This window comes from Rhinichthys klamathensis, unplaced genomic scaffold (genome assembly GCF_029890125.1).
Source record: "Rhinichthys klamathensis goyatoka isolate OS25496 unplaced genomic scaffold, OSU_Roscu_1.1 h1tg000040l_1, whole genome shotgun sequence".
Lineage (NCBI taxonomy): Eukaryota > Metazoa > Chordata > Actinopteri > Cypriniformes > Leuciscidae > Rhinichthys > Rhinichthys klamathensis.
In genome coordinates, this window is record NW_026606587.1 from 10,344,344 (window position 1) to 10,362,517 (window position 18,174).

Below are 18,174 nucleotides of genomic sequence, written 5' to 3' on the forward strand. Positions count from 1 at the left end.
TCATGAATTGTATTTAGCCACAAAAAAAAACTAGTTCACCCCAAAATGAAAATTATGTCATAAAAACTATAATTTCATCCATGGAACATAAAATATATTTTGAGAAATGTCTCAGTAGGGGGTTTTCCCCCCATTCAATGTCACCAAAACATTGGTTAGGATTTTTTGAAGATGGTTTTCCACTCAACAAAGCCCCTTCATTTATGCAATCTGCCATGCAATTACTATAGACAGATAACATTTTCAAGCAAAAGAAGAATCTTTGCAGCTGCAAATGAGTTTCTTCTGTGTGAAATCCAGATTAATTTTAGAGAAGGCAGAAAAGGGCTGTGCTGAAGGCGGCTGAGCACATTGAAGACTAACAATCTGTCCTCACATGCTTCTTTGTCTACTAAGCCCTATGAATTCATGCAGCAACACTGATATGAACAGAATAAACAATGCAGAGCTCAGTGAGTCATAAAATAATACTTTAAAGGGGTCATATAATGCCATTTTTGTACAAGCTAGTATGATTCTTTAGGGTCTAAATTAAAAGTTTGTAATATACTTTAATTAAAAATTCTCATTAGTATTGTAAGAAAACACTTATTTTACTTCAAAAACAGCTCTGTTTTCAGCACGCCGTTTCAGTGCATATGACTTTAAATGATAATGAGCTTTGCTCACCCCGCCTCTCTGTTCTGTGTGTACACCGTTTGTAACACAATAACCATAAGGCGTTGTTCAGTATAAACGTGGGATTATGAATTATATTGAGAACATCATAGAAAACATGCCATAATGTACCCTAAAACCTTAGACTCATTCATTGTGAAGCGTGCAGCTAGCAATTTGCAAAGATTAATATAAATATTAATATAAAGTTTAATAAAACGTTACACTCACTTCTTAGCAAAACCAGCTCATACTGATCCTCGTCTATAAAGCAGTCTGGTGAGAAATGATTCGCGCAAACATGAAAGCATTGACGTTGCTCGTGGGGAATATTCCCTTCGAAAACAAACTCAGCCACTGCGTCTTCAGCGGTTCGGATTTAGGAACATTTAAATGACTGCTGTGTTCGTTATCACACCCAAGAACAGAACACCACAATCGCTTAGACGCCATTCTGCTCATAGACAGTGCTCCAGCATATCAACAATGACCGCGCCGGTCCGCGCAGACTATGATTGACAGCTCGCTCACGAGTCACGAGCGAGGGCGGGTCTGTGTTGAAACGATGCTGTCAATCAACAATCGTGGGAGGGCTTTCCGAGCGTGTGACGTCACAAAATCGAACGGCTCAATTTGAGGCAGGGGAAAACATAAGGAGATTAAAACAAAAACACTGGATGGATTTTTATCATTTTATGATGGTTGTGTACAGGCACTGCCAACACACATTTCAGTACAATCAACTTGTAAAAGTGCATGTACCATTATATGACCCCTTTAAGATTTAAACAGTCTTTGCTCTAATGCAGGGGTTTTTAATCCACAGACTCCCAAATATGATCACCTCGTGTCAGGGAACCCTCGTAAGTTCTCTGTCTTTATCAATATTAATTAAATTGATGACATCACTTTTCTACAGAGCTGATTTATAGCTGAATTGAACTCTTTTCATATTGATGATAGACATAGATGACACAAAGAGAGAGAGAGATGGTATCGGGTATGCATGAAATAAAGATTCAGACACAGGTAATTCAAACAATGATCTGTAACAAAGATCACTAACTCGAATGAGTTAAATGAAAAAAGAAAAAAAAAACACAGAGTCCAACCAGAAATGAGGATTAACAAGAACACAAGTCTGAGGAAAACTAAAACAGGATATCCACAGATGCAGCAGAACAGGTAAGTAAAGTTCTCATAAAAACAAACAATACAAAACAGGTAAGTCCACTATTTCCGTAGGGGATCAGTCCAGGAATCAGATACGAGGCCAGACAATGGAGAAATGGTGAGAAGGTCCTTTATAATGTGAACTGACACGAGCGGGTGAGTGAGAGAATGCAGCGGTGAGGGAGGACCCATGAAAGACCTTTACACAGTTATTGAACTGAACTGAACCAACACTGAACTGACCTCAGCTGAACAATGACATTTTTAGAGCTGCTTTACAGCCATTTTGAACTCTGTTTACATCATTAAATAATTATTTTCCTGTTTATTCCTGTAAAGCTGCTTTGAGACCATCTGTATTGTTTAAAGCGCTATAGAAATATAGGTGACTTGACTTTTTGATTTATTCACTCTCGTTCCGAACATGACTTACTTTCTTCTGCGAAACATTGGTAACCAAACAATTTTGGTGACCATTGACTTCCATTATAGACATTTCTCAAAATATCTTCTTTTATGAGATGTTCCATCTCTTTTAACTACCAATACCAGTAGCAATGCAGACTAGTCAAAATTATGTCACGAGTGCTGAGCTAAACTTGTTTTGAACCTGGAATATTCCTCTAAATTAGTCAAATTTGAGTTGAAAATACTATTATGTGTGATGTACATGCTTAAGTCTGCAGCCTGTAGTCATCATACTACAAGCTCAGTGCATAAAAAACAATACTTATTTGTCAGCTGAGTATAAATGTAGAAATGCAACTGAAAAAAGAGCAGAATAGGGTGGTTGTTTAAGGAGAAACTGAAATTGTCTTTGGCAAGCCCTGAAGTAAAGCAACACCACTGGTGTTAAATAATTTAAGCCCAGTTTTGAACGTGAAAATGCTGCGTTGATTCAAATCTCAAAGAAACTCTTTTACACCATCAGCACATGGTTTGTCTAGTCAAGCGTACGGTTTCAGACGGGGTTTAGTGCCAGAGGTGCAGTCCTATTGGCAGTAACAATATCCCTATGCAAAAGAACCACATGACACTATATAGATCAGGAGGAGGCAGCTAGACAAGATGCCCCATGCATAGATCAGTGGGTAACTGTGTAACCAAATCACTGAACGTGTTTTATTGTCAACATTTCTGCAGGAGCTATAGTTGTCACACTTTTTGAGCAATATTTTTGCTTATATGGCTAATTCTGTACACCATTCTATAAAATCTTGTCTACAATTTTATTTTTTAGATAATTTCCATAATTATTACTCAGAATTATACAGTTGGTTTAACACGATGACCCGTCCTATAGCAAGGCATGTTGTCACACTATAATGGGAAAGTTGTGCACTGATGTTTATTGGCACAGCTAATGAGATTTTTATATCTGTCATCAAAGAAAAATAAGCTTTAAGGTCTTCTTTTAAAAGCTCTATAGAGCTCTATGGTTTAACATTGAATGCAACATCCATCAATTTTATACTGTTCTGTAAAATGAAATTATTATAATAGGCCTAATTAAATACTATTTTTTTATTATTACTACGTTAATCTTTACTGATTTGTTTAATTTTTATAATTTAACAGAATATTTAAATAATAACAATAATTTTTATTATTATTATTATTAAAATATTATTGTAGTAATCATAAAATTATTATTATTCTTGTATTAAATTACATATATTTTTATTAATATTATTATCTTTGTCACATTTTTCACCCCTAATACATTTTTATCCCTGCATGGTCACAATATTTTTCCTCCTCATTTTGAACAGTTTATTTATTGTTTTATCATTTAAACCTTTTTTGTTCTTGTTGTCCCTTGTTTCAAAGTATTTTGTAAAAATCACTTATTGTGAATTGAACTAAAATTCCATTTGGTTAAATTTCTAGTTATATGCACTGACATTAGTAAAAAAAAAAAAAAAGAAAAAAAAAAGTGTGTTATGTCGTTGTGTGTCATAATAGGTAGATCAATTATAAACATGTTTTTTTATTATTCACACGTCAGCAAGCGCGCCCCCATTCCATATAAAGCAGTGATGCACAGATGCTCATCACAGCTTCACATTCAAAACGGACGCAATTATTCAGTGTTTTATGCCAAGCAGTTAGAGGTTTGAGAAATGACATCAAATGAAACGAATCTGATGACAAAACTTTGGACTAATCATGTTCTGGACAACCGAACCCAGGTCATACCGCTCAACAGCACAGATTCCCCGCCGGTGGATGATTTGGATGTGAACACGGATATTTATTCCAAAGTGCTCGTGACGTTGATCTACGCTGTGCTGTTTGCAGTCGGTTTAATCGGCAACGCCATGACCCTCTACATATCCCTCCAGAGGAGATCCATCAAACATCTCCAAGGGACCGTCCATTATCACCTCGCCAGTCTCGCGGTGTCGGATCTGCTCATTCTGGTGCTGTGTATGCCGGTGGAGCTGTACAACTTCATCTGGGTTCACCATCCGTGGGCTTTCGGTGAGGTGGTCTGCAGGGGCTATTACTTTCTGCGGGACGGCTGCTCGTACGCGACGGCGTTCAACATCGTGAGTCTGAGCGTGGAACGCTACATGGCGCTCTGCCACCCGTTCAAAGCCAAGAGTCGGATGTCCCGCGGGCGCACAAGGAGACTCATCTGCGCGCTCTGGTGCGCGTCGCTCATTCTCGCCTCACCGATGCTTTTGACAATGGGGCAAATTTATGTAGGTGAAGAGAGCATCTGCACCACCGTAGCCTCCAACAACACCGCCAAAACTGTTCTACAGGTGGGCATGAAGCTATTTCACCCATATTAGTTCATTACATTTGTATCGGTGCTACTTTAGATGGCACTAACAATACAGTAGATAGATTATTAGCAGTCTGATGTACAATTACTTTCATAGGTGTCTATTTTAAAGGAGCTTACTGTATTGTAGGCTAGCTATTGGCAATATTGATTTTTTTTTTTTTTACATCTTGGTACCTGGAGTGCCATGTAAATGCCATGAAATGAATATAGTAATTCAGTACAATGATAAAATGTGGAATTTATTTTTCATTTAAACCTGGAAATAAACAGAACAGTTAATCGTTTTCAGAATGTAAAAATTTTGCAATACAACAAAGAATAAATATTTAGGATTTTGCATTATTTGCAATTAAACAAATTTGTTACACTGATCATGTGAACTCTTTTGTACAGATGGTGAAATGTTCTTGATTTTACTGAAGCACAAGAGGCTCTAGATCTCTCCCAAATCATGCTGGAGAGAACATGAGGTTTTGTTGAGTTATGTCAGCTTGAGTGCTGCTGTCATAACAAATAATGGCAACATAAATAATAAAAATTACAGTTTAGCTTTTAACTTGGAGGTAGATATGTTATTTATTTACAGTAAACATAATACATTTCAATATAGCTCTTTGCCATTTGTCTATATGTCAGGTTTGCTTTAAAATCTGACCAAGTCTACAATGACAGATGATCCAGTAAAGCCCCGAGTATAAAGTAGTTAACATGACCATAATGTCTAAGAGAGTTAGTGATACATAGAAGGTTGCTGCATGGCATGCCAAAGACAGTATGAGCCCTCAAAACTGTCACTTGTGATTTAACTTAAACATCTTGAATTGAATTTGCTGAGCAAAAGAAAAAAAAGCAGATCTATTAAAATGTCTCTTTAGATATAACAACACATGTGCATACTGAACATATTTTTCACATGGACAAGCTAATTTCAGAATACTAGCTGGTAAAAATGCTCTGAAGTAAATCACCCTGTTTTTGTATAGGGAGGGAGGAAGAATAAGAGGAAACCTTAAATAAACCTCAGAGCAAATCAATCAATCAATCAATCAATCAATCAATCAATCAATCAATCAATCAGAATGACACAGTAAAGAGCAAAGCAGACAAAATAAAGCAAAATGAGACTGCACTAATTGACCAAACCATAGAGGTATTTTTTTTAAACTTTGGTTTAGGTGTGTAGAAACTATTAGGGCCAGTGAAAGGATTTCTCTCCCTTGTATCTTGGGAAATAATCATTACGCCTTAACCTTAATGTTTCGGTACCCACTTTTTGAATAGTTTCTATTTCAGTGTAAGTGTTTTTCCTTACAGGTCAATGCCCTTCTCTCTTTTGTTGTGCCAATGCTGGTGATCACTGTGATGAACGCCCTGATTGGACATAAGCTCCAGAGAATGACCTATCATGACTTACACTTTTCAACGCCTTCAGATGTCACAACAGAGACAAACCGTGAGCGTTCCCTACGCCATAGCGTCAAAGTCCTACGTAAGTAAAAGAAATGCATGCATTTTACCAAAATGTTTAGTAATTATAGGTTTATTTAACTACTCTACAACTGAAAGTGTCTGATATTTGGTAGTAGCTCAAGGTTTGGTGTCTGATGGCCCTGGTATCTCCTGCTGCCTGCTCCCCAAGAAGGTGCTTCCTCGAGCCATAACTAATAACATAGTCCAGCGGAGGGAGGGTGGGGGCTCTGGAGGAGGGCGCATAGTCAGAAACAGATGGAAGATGGGGGGAGCTTGCATAGGGGAACAGCATGGTGGAGATGATGGAGGGAGGAGCCAGGGAGAAGATGGAGTGAGGATCCAAATGATGACTCAGAGTACAGCCAAGACGAAGGCCCATGGTGGAACCGATGAAGGGTGAAGTCAGCGATCCGACCACCCGTGGTGGAGCCAGGAGATTTGGAGACCCAGGTGGAGCCGAGGAGACACAGAGACTGGGCAACACCGTAGGTCCTCGTAGCCAAGGTGGAGCTGCAGTGACAAGTGGCCAAGGTGAAGCCAGGGTGCTGGTGGACTGAGGCGGAGAGCGGAAGATTCTTCGTTAGGCTCAGGCTCCGAGGTAATGATATGCTTTGGCGTCAGCTGGGGCATAGGCATCGTGGCAGGCTCAGGCTCTATGTCTACAATTGGCTCTGGGATAGGCTCCATGCAGGGTGTGGGTCCGGAATGGGGTTGGTGATGTCCTCCTCAGCGGGGCTGACGGTGAACACAGATACACAATTCAACAGCCCCCACTCCACTCTTAAGGCATGCATTACACCGCTCATTTAAGCTAGTCCAAAAACACGCACAGATGCAGGGAGAGGTCGGGGAAGGTGGTGAGGCACATCAGGTCTGAAAAGTCCTGAAAAGTTACGATGCTTCTGCTCCAAGCAGAGCAGGTGTAAGTAAGTCCATTTTATGTTTAAATCCGATCTGTGTTCTGTCACATTTTTTGCTGCTGCAATCAGCACACGACAAAGGAGATAATAACGCAAAAAGTCCAAAAAAAAATCCAAAATATGGCGGTATGCAATATGACGGTGTGCAGGAGTGCAGCGGCTTCTCAAGCTCCCAGTTTTTGTTTAGATTTTTGTACAGTGAGTGTGAAAGCAAGTGCATGTGCTGTTAAGTTTGTATGTTATAGTTGATCTGAACTTGCCACAGTGGCTACAGTAACTGAGGTCAGCGGAATGGTGGAGCAACACACAGCGGCTGAGAGGCAAAAGGAAGCGATGCACACGGAAGCAAAAGAGGGGCAATTGAGCTGGCCTACTAGCTAAGCTAAAAGCTAACCGCAACAGACCAGTGATTCCATCACTCTTTCTAGCCAAAATTCATGCACTGGACAATAAAACTGACTTATTGCTTTTACTGAATGAAACGTGGCTGAACAGCAACATACCGGACTCGGACCCTTTTAGATTAATAATAATAATAATAATAATTACTTTAATTTATATAGCGCCTTTCATAAAACCCAAGGACGCTTAACAAAAGCAAGAGGGGGGAGAAGGGAGGGGATAGGAGGAGAAAGGTGAAAGGCCAGGAGAGCTAAAGTCCATAAGCCTCAGTGAAGAGGTGTGTTTTAAGCTGGTTTTTAAAGGTCATTAGAGAGGGAGCAGAGCGGATGGCATGAGGAAGCTTGTTCCAGAGTGATGGAGCACCAACACAGAAAGCTCTATCACCAAATGTCCGGAGCCTGGACTTAGGGACAGCGAGCAGGTCCTTGTCAGAGGACCGCAGGTACCGTTGCTGAGTGTAGGGATGGTACTGAGGTGCAAGTCCATGCAGAGATTTGTACGTCAGGAGGAGGATGCTTATGTTAAGGGCATGCTTCTTTTCAGAGCCCATCAGAATTATCTATCGGGAAAAAAAAACTCAGGGAGGAGGACTCTGTGTATTTATCACCAACAAATGTTGGTGTATAAATTGATCTATCATTAGCAGCCACTGCTCTGAAGGAGTAGAACATTTATCAAATGCCGGTCACACTATTTAACACAGAGGTACACTGCAGTGTATATTGTAGCTGTCTACATTCCTCTGCACTCTAAAGCAAATGAATGGCAAAAGACACTATCTGTGATGCCCACTCTGGTGACTCTTAAGCGCCGAAGACAGTTGAAACGTGCCTTTAGGATGCCAAAGAACTCGTACTATGGTTTTACTGACACATGAGGGTCATGATAGGGGGTTATTGTGTAGGTTTTGCTGTCCCAATTCAAATTAACAGTGTTTTGTACTGTACCAAATTTAACTAGCTTTCCTCAAAGCGCTGACACAACATACTCACGGAAAGTAGATTGTTATCTATTAATTTTACTATTAATTTAAAGATTCATCTCACAGAAAATAATAATTTCACGTTCACATAATCTCTACCTGAACATTAAGGCTGTGAAATGACTTTCTATTAACATAATCTGCCTCATGTTCTCCTAGAGAAGTGGAGATTGCAACATGTGTGCAGGCTATTGCTCCAATGACTCTATAGGGAATCCTATCATAAGATTAACCGAATAAAATAAAAAAAGATTTAAAATAATGCTTAACATGTACTGTATTGTATAGTACATTTCTGAAATTTGCTTTTTGAAAGAAAAAAAAACGTGATGTCACCCTATCAATATATTATCTTACTGGCAATTTTATAAAAACCCTCTCTTATGGACATGGTCAATAAATGTCTGGGGAACACTATTAAACTATTAATGTACTCCTGCAGAGCGAGGACCACCTTGCGAATGGTTCGACAAACCGTGTTTTCCCCTAGATTCTGTGCATCACCGATCGTGCAAGTATGTAGGCTACCACTTGCAAAAAAAAAACGCAACGCAATACCATTTGTGGTGCAGTAAATGCATGAATTCGACGTGTTAAATTATTTATGTGCGGCTCAGGAAGTTCGCAAAGATAAGAAATTCCTTCCGCAGAAAATCTGTATCTTTCATACAAGTAACTATCAGGAAAGGCAAGGGGATTTTGTCCGGCTAAAAACTCATTCTCTACGATGTCCTTGTCTAACAAATTTGCGCTGAGATGTCCACAGGATTTGAAAGAAAATGTAAAGCCATTGCAACAAACACTGGGAATTAGTTACGTCACCTATATGTTTCTTTGCTCACAGCTGATTGGTCAAACTTCAGTCTGAGATCTCGAATCCAGAACTTAACCTGCCCCGGAGCAGGTTAGCCGTGCAGCGTAAGGTACCATGGCAACGAACACCGATTAAAGCCGAGCTACTTTCATAGTACCTAAAACCCAGGGTTGGCGGAAACTAAGCTGAAACATAGCTGGCTAGCCACCTAAACCGGCTTCATGGTACAGGCCCCAGGTGTACACAAACAGATGCAGAGCTATACAGAGCTGCCTAAGCTGTCCCTTCCTAAAGCCCTGTGCTGAAGACAATGAAACCAACCCAAAAGACAATTACTGTGTGGCCACATGATGCTGCGTCTATATTCCAGGATTGCTTTGCTTATACTGACTGGCAGATTTTCAAGGAAGCAACAACGAACTCTGGGACATATTTGGATGAATATGCATCATCTGTCACCAGCTATATTAGTGGTTAAGTGTGTGAATGATGTTACCTCAACCAGAACATTTACTCTCCATCAGAATCAGAAACCTTGGCTGAATCCTGAGGTCAGATCTCTTCTGAGAGCCTAGGACTCTGCGTTCAGGTCTGGTGATGCAGTCACGCTCAGAGCGGTAAATTGACTGCAGGCATTAAAAAAGCGAAAGCTGCATTTTCTGTAAAGATACAGGGTCATTTTTCTACCCCAGAGCATGTGGGCGGGCATCAAGGCCATCACAGACTACAGCTGTAGAGACACTGAATGCCCAATCCATCTCTTCCTGATGCTCTCAATACCTTTTATGCTTGTTTTGAAGCGTGCTTTCGTTCATCTTTGGAACACAAATGAAGATCTTTTTGATGAAATCTGAGAGCTTTCTGTCCCACCATAGACCCTTACGCAACTGACACTTTGAGGCTACATAAAGAGATCGTTAAAATAATCTATATGAATTGAGCGGTTTAGTCCAACTTTTCTGAAGAGACTTGATCGCTTTTTATGATGAACAGATTGAATTTAGGCATTTATTCACATATAATTCACATATAAATGATCAGCGAACATAAAAATAAGCTCAACTGAACCTGCTTGAATGCGAGAACAACAAACCTCTTGCGGAAATTCAAATGTGCTGCGTGACACAAGAGAATGAACCTCATTGGTTCTTGAACTCCCCCCATCCCAGATTGGGATAAGAATAGTTAGAAGTGAGGAGATGTGGTGGTGGAGGAATGCTGGAAAACTGTCTTAGGCCCTGTCCCAAATGGCACACTCCGGACTTGTGGACTTCCTCAGAGTCCACACTTCGGTGACGTCATGTAGTGCAGACCTATAGGGCCCTTAGCGCGAGTCCGCGAGGGCGCATTGAGAGGTATTTTTGGGACAGACTCGATCGTCATGCCGGAAACAGGAAGAGGGTCTGATTGTTGTTATGGACAGGAGCTACAGGTTAGGGGAAATATGCTGCCTATTGTTGTTGTGTTTACATATGACTCAGTAAAGCCCTGACACTCTGTTCTATTTATTTAATGAATCATAATGCGATCGTATTATTCAGCTCGCTATTATTAGCCTATGTTTGAGACATTAAGGGGCGGCAGTGGTTCATGTAGGTTGTCTACAAACCGGAAGGTTGGTGGTTCAATCCCCGGTTCCACCTGACCAAGTGTTGAGGTGTCCATGAGCAAGACACCTAACCCCAGCTCCTCCTGACGAGCTGGATGGCGCCTTGTACGGCTGACACCGCCGTCGGTGTATGAATGGGTGAATGTGAGGTAGTGATGTATGTCTCGAGACCGGTCTCGAGACCACTTTTACGTGGCCTCGGTCTTGTCACGGCCTTGACGGTCTTTGGTCTCGGTCTTGTCTTGGTCTCGGACCTCTCGGTCTTGTCTAGGTCTCGCTGTCTCAGACCGACATAGTGGTCAGGGGATTGAGCAATACAATACTACAATATCCACGACGATATCCGCAACGGATTGAAGCGCGCGTCCGAGTGAAGACAGTGCGGTGCGCGCGAGCCACGCGAGAAAACACTGTATCTGCGCCACTGATCGCAGCGGCAACGAGCACTTTGATCACTTGATTTAAAAAACACATATCATGTACAGTTTTTGATATATTAATATTTAGTAAAACACATATCAGTGACATGATGGGTTTTACCTTCATTCAGGAGATTTGGGGTAACTGCACAACTGACAGATGACTTTGAGCGCACCGTCAACGGTGTGTGTGTGTGTGTGTGTGTGTGTGTGTGTGTGTGTGTGTGTGTGTAACCATAGCGACAAAAACGACCAACTTTCGGATCCTGCACTTAAGCCTATAATATCGTTTTTAAAAATATAATTATGTATTTAAAAGTTGCAGAATGGATTCATTTGGAGACTTCGAAATCAGCAGAGATAGGCAGGCAAATGCAAAACAACATTTGACAAGTTATTGCTTAGCTTCAACACTAATGTTTTTTTCCCCTCCGGTCTCGACTTGGTCTCGGTCTTAGTCTCGACTTGGTCTTGGTCTCGACTTGGTCTGTCTTGGTCTTGGTCTTGGTCTTGGTCTTGTCTTGGTCTCGATACCATCTGGTCTTGGTAGTGTCTTGGTCTCGGTTTAGGCGGTCTCGACTACAAGTCTAATGTGAGGCAAATTGTAAAGCGCTTTGGTGGCCATTGGGTCTGTGAAAGCGCTATATAAATGCAGTCCATTTACCATTAACCACTGGTCAATGATCATAATGTTTGTATAAACTTGTCATAAAAACCGTAATGATAATTACACTTAAATATATTTTCTTCTCAGCCATGTTAACAATTGTCCGTGAGCGAAATCTCCTCACATCCGTTGTTTGATTGGCCTTTCGCAAGGATTCCTGGGTAGTTAAGGTGCGTGGAGCCTGCATCTCTGCGGGCTTCGCGGAAGACCGCTTCAAGGGTACAAAGGGGGCGCTGCTGAGCGCACTTCAGAGTGTTAAAATGCTAAATGGGACGGCCTACGGACTCGTAGACTCGGCGAGCACGCGCAATCTAAGTCCACGAGACCAAAAGTCCACATGAAGTGCGCCATTTGGGACAGGGCCTTAGAACAGAGGCAAGTCTGCTGTATATACCTCCTGATGCTAATTGAGTTGATTAACTGAATGAGCTCCTCCCATGTTAATTAGGTTAATTATTTGAACATGCTCCTCTCTAACTTTGTTAATAAAACATCATTATGTGAATAAAAAGCTAAATTCAATATGTTCATCATTTAAACCAATCAGAGATTTTTTTCTAAATACACAATCATTAAATCAATAATTTGATATAATGATCTGTCCTTTTTAATTTGCAGTGCTTCATGGGATTGTCTTTTACTTTTACTATGTCTTTTTGTCTGATTTTCAAATACTTTTTTCTTCACATCAGAGTTTGTAATGTTGTGATTCAAAAGTCCCAAAGGGAAAACTTTATGGGAAAAATACTTTCGTAACCAAGGCTGCTGAAAAAGTGGGCAGACACTGTTGCACTCTATCTTCTAAGAGCGGCCATTTGTAACTTCAACGTGCGAGAGTGGTGTCATCTGCTCCCAGTTATTTTAGCTGTACAAACAGCTCGTTATGCTGCTTGATATTACAAACTGGTATTTCTTATATATTTGAATGATAATTATAAACATATTGGTTTTGTAGCGAAAATAGCTTTACCATTTAGTGCACTTTGTTATTCGTCTAGTTACCTATAGCGGCTAATGAATTAGAAATCTCACAAGCCTATTCACAAAAAATAGCTTACCTCCGCGTTGCAAAATAAAGTGGATATCAACACTCTTTAGAGTGCCTCTATCTTGTCCAGTCATATTTCAGGGCCAGAACTGTTGTATAATTCATTATATTATAGTATGGCCCTGTCCCAAATGGCACCCTAAGCACTCGCTGTCTTCCTCTGAGTCTGCACTTTCTTGACGTAACGCCGCTTTGACTGTCGGGAAGAAGTCTGCTGCGGAGTGCGCATCAGTGCGGTCTCGGCAAAAGTGCGTATCGAGGGCGCAAATCGACGGCAGAGGGGGCGCTCGCGAGCACCCTTCTGAGAGCTAAAATGACAAATGGGACACCCTACGGTCTCACGGACTTAACGGACACACGCACGCGGCAGCCATTGTAAGTCCACAAGGCCGAAAGTACATATGAAGTGTGCCATTTGGGACAGGGCCTATATGTTTTTACTAGTACCTAATTGTCATTTTCATTCCATGTGAGTACACATTTTAATCAGTGGTAAACCCTTTAATTTCTTGGTTTCAATAGTTCATTGCCATATGTTTTTTCTTTGTTATCAGGTGGGGTTGTTTTTGCTTTTGTTTTATGTTGGTTTCCTTATCACTGTCGCCGACTGATGTACTGCTATGTAATGGAGTGGACAAAGTGAGTTATGCATTTGCATATAACTATATATTTGCAAAAAAAAGATTTGCTTTTAAAATAATTTGCTGATTTTGTAACCTTGGTTTTGTTTCCCCCCACAGTGCATTTTATGATTTCTACCATTACTTTTACATGGTGACAAATGTACTTTTCTATGTGAGTTCTGTGATCAATCCCATCCTTTACAACCTGGTCTCGTCCAAATACCGGCAAATGTTTTTTTCCACTGTCACTTACTTTTGCCAGATGTACTCTAAAAGCCAGAGGACTAACAAGAGCAAAAGGAGCTTACAACTATCACAGCACCTTCGTTCATCTCTGGTCACACCCCGTAACAGCCAACAGACCCTTTATCCCATGGTGATCATGGAGACTATGTACTGATGTTAATTCTGTCTGGACTTTTAGACTTGTTGACTACAAATGTATGTGTTGCTGTTTTGTTCCATCAGTGTTGAGGGACAGTGTTGAAATTATTTTGCATAATTTCAGAACAAAGGGCGTGCAGAATTGTCAAGTTTTTGACAAACGTTTTGACTTTCTGAATGGAACATTATCCACTATACTCTGTGTGCTCTAAACAGTGCAAAAGTGCTGTTTCAAGTGCATGTGTGCATAGCTTACTGCAGAAATAGGGCATGTTTTCATGGCACAAGAGGACAGCACTATTTTGTTATACTGCAGGAGTAAAAAAAAGAAAACAAATATTTCCTTTTCAATCTTATCTAATCATTTAGGTGTGTAAATCGCTAATTTATCATTGAATTGTATTTCAGTTTTATCTGATGTGCGTGAGTTGATTAGTTTTCCAATCAAAACCACGGAGCAGTGGATCTCAACCTTTTCACTCCAAGCCCCCCTATGGCCACAAAAATATTTAAAGGCCCAGTGACTCTTCCAGTGAGTGCATTTTTTTTAAACAATTTGTACAAACAACACCACACAATGGATTATCTGCAAAAGTCTGTAACATGGTCAAAATCCTTAGTTCATCTCTCAAAAGTAAATATTTATGTCAATGACCATATATCAGTGCCATAAGAATCTCCAGTCTCTGTGTCATTGTTCACAAACAGTGTACTCTGTCAGTATCTTTCTGATGTAAACTATGGCTTCGGTTTTGATGACAATGACTGAAAATGCACAAGGCTACACTTTTCCTACAGTATATGACTTATTTCAAGTACAAAGTTACACATATTTCTTTATGGGATATTGATTGCTAGAGATTGGACTGGATTTTGCTGTTGGTCTGTCAACAAATCACAGTGCAATACATAAAAAACCCCACAAGACTATTTTAAAGTAATTCAAAATGAGAAAGATAAAAACATAAAACGACCTTTAGGTAAAAATACATGCAGCACTGTATGGGGAATTATAACATGTTATAGCCTATACTGTGAAGAAAAATAACATTAAAGGGATAGTTCGGCCAAAAATGATATTTAACCCATGCATTACTCACCCTCAAGCCGTTCGAGATGCATATGTCAATCTTGTTTCAGACGAACACATTTTCAGTTATTTTAGAAAATGTCTTAGACCCTTCAGTGGATATAATGTGAAGCAATGGGGTCCACCTCCTTCAAGTCCCAAAATGTGCATACATCCTTCACAAAAGTAATCCATCCGGCTCCAGGGGGATAATCGAAGGCCTTCTGAGGGTAATCTGTGCGGTTTTGTCGTAAAAATATACATATTTAAAACTTTATAAATGAAAATATCTGACTTCCGGCAACGATCGACGCGCAAGACATTTTCTAAAATAACTGAAAATGTGTTCGTCTGAAACAAGATTGACATATGCATCTCGAACGGCTTGAGGGTGAGTAATGCATGGGTTAAATATCATTTTTGGCCGAACTATCCCTTTAAAAAAATTCTTCGTTCATTTCGTGTAACCTGTGAAGTAAATTAAACACTCTATGGGACTCATTATGAAATCACAGCTAGAAAAAATGAATGACTTTTTATTTTACACATATTTGACTTTGTCCTATAAGGGTAAATTATTTTTGGCAAATCATCTGAAACTTCACACACATTTAAATGCATCTGAAAAGTAGGGAAAATGGTCTTAAGTTGTCATTGTCCTAAATGACACACTATGCGCTATCAACCGTGTACTGTATGAACTTTATAATAAATTCTGCAAATGTCTGACTTCCACAACAATCTATGACTTATATTCTTCATCTCTACCATCACCCTCTCTGCTTCTATCCTCCTTGATCCTCAACTTGATCCTTTCTTACTATCATCCTTATCACTTTCATCAATACTTTCTAGAAGAGGTAAAGCTAATTTTCTCTATCTTCTATAAAACTTAATAACATCAACCTAAAACACAGGAAGAAAGGCTAATATACTGCCTGTCAGTACTGAACACTGTACCAGCTACACAGAAAATATGAATTGCCTAAATGGACTTTGTCATTTATGCATGAAGCACAGATATTTTTTTTTTTTGGTCTTTAAATTATTGTTTTTACAAAATGTGCATTAAAAATTACCAAAAACTTTAGAAAACACATTTGGATGTGCAATGATATATATATATATATATATATATATATTAAATTGATTATATATTTTGTAGTCTAAAACAAACTCACTTGGAGCCTTGACAGCATGTGACCTAACGTGCCCGGCTGCATCCGAAATAGCACACTTCCCTGCTACATAGTACGAGACAAAAGGAGCACATCCGAATTTACTTCCGTCGAGATGCTGAGGTGTGCATTTGATGGACACTTTACTATCCCATGGGTCCGTGTACCTTCGGATAATTTGTTTACGAAGAAATCGTTTATTTATCACATCTTGCTGTGTTTTCTGATTTGTTTTTCGGAATTGTTGTAGTGTTAGATTTTTGTAATAAAATATCCAAAAATCACTTGCACAGTGTGATATATTTCTTGCAGTTGTGTACTTACAATATCCCAAAAGTTCCCAAAGATTTTTAATTTCAGAGAAATTCTAATTTTAAATAATGGCTCGTCCATGTCCACTTGTCGCCTGTCAATGACGTAATATCCGCATTATCCCTGGTTTCCGCTCGTACTGCCATAGTAACCATGGCGACAGACGTGGACAACTGTGTTACGTCTAGCGGGCACGTTCACGCTGTTGTTGTTTCGTTCAAACATTATGGACCATGACAAGCAGACTTTGGGACAAAAGGAGAACTAAAAAGAGGATCAATATCAGCGTGGCGTTTTCGAGATAGCGAGAGCTTCGCATCCGCGACTAACTTCGACTAGAGACGACGCTCTTGCATGTACTTTTTTAGACAGGAGCAAATGTATAAAACTAATCAATGTTATATAGCTCAACATGATGAAATGTTAGAATATGATCTGTATGTTATTCTAATGTTGATCTAGCTTACTGCTATTCTCACACAGACAAACTAACACATAGAATAACATTATAACTTTCAACACACTCAAATGCAGTTTAGTGTGATAGTGTAGTAGACCAAGTGAAACAGCGCTGCGTTACCTCACAAGTTTCATTCGTCTAATAAACTGACCTGTGTGAGTATTAATTCAGCACTTGCGGGTAGTTCGGTAGAATTAAATGTCCTTATTCCTTTATATCCACGGGACTCGCGTGTGGCGCTGATATCTGTCTCTCATTATTAGCAATCGCGACCTGCTCATTTAAAAACATCAATGTATTCACTCATCCATAAACATTATTAGATCCATCAGCATGCTTATGCGTCATCAACCTATGCCTTTGTTATTGTAAGAGGTTAGCGACCCCTAGCGGCGAAAAAAAATTACATGTTGTAGCTTTAATTTGTTTTTAGTCTTTCCATTGCATTTATAATTTCTTGTATTGTTTTTGGATTTATTTTGTTTTTGGAATTGTGATTTGTTTTTCACTTCTCGGCCACCATACACGCCACGGGAGAGGATTTGTGAATGGCAGTGAAGCGACGTCACTTAACTGACGCTGGTAGGTCACATGATAATGACAACATGGCAAATGGTAGTATACATGTCGTCCAGATTACATTCATACTACACACTCTCATACTATGTAGAATGTACTTTTTAGTGGTCATGAAGTATTGATTTCAGATGCAACCATATAATGTCTCCTTTACTTGTCAAAAATGTCAAGCACATGGCAAATAGATTTTAATTATATTGGCTGAAGGGGATGTCACATCCCAGACAGCAACATAGTGTCGGCCCAGATATGGGCCACATCTGGAACATGTGGATTCTATGCGTAGGCTACCAGATGTGGGCCGGATCTGGGCCGACACTATGCTGTTTGGGATGATATTAGTATAATTATTTTTTTGGTGTTGAACATTATTATTGTATTTTAAATGCAATTTTCTTCGCGTCATTTATAAATGACAATGTTCCATACAGGATTAAAATCATTTTCTCAGCAGACTAACATGTCCCTTTGATATAAAATGGACACAAGTGTTACTGCCTCAAAATTACACATCTCCTTGCACTACATTAATGTGATCGGAAGGTGTCTCGAGTGGGGACATTATTTTGGAATGTTTTATTCATTACGTTTAATAGGCTATTCAAATAAAA

The 18,174-nt window shown here is 39.7% G+C and overlaps 1 protein-coding gene across 2 annotated transcripts; it reads left to right on the plus strand.

The window, feature by feature from the left end:
• The first annotated feature begins 3,863 nt into the window (after positions 1-3,863).
• LOC130081828 (neurotensin receptor type 1-like) lies at positions 3,864-14,138 on the plus strand. Of its 2 annotated transcripts, XM_056246525.1 has the most exons (5): positions 3,864-4,601; positions 5,942-6,116; positions 13,513-13,597; positions 13,699-13,753; positions 13,844-14,138. In XM_056246525.1, the coding sequence occupies exons 1-5, from the start codon at positions 3,954-3,956 to the stop codon at positions 13,979-13,981; spliced, it is 1,101 nt and encodes a 366-aa protein (XP_056102500.1). In that variant the 5' UTR covers positions 3,864-3,953; the 3' UTR covers positions 13,982-14,138. The 2 variants fall into 2 exon arrangements, with proteins under 2 accessions (XP_056102500.1, XP_056102499.1); XM_056246524.1 differs by having other exon boundaries at positions 13,699-14,010.
• The last annotated feature ends 4,036 nt before the right edge of the window (positions 14,139-18,174 follow it).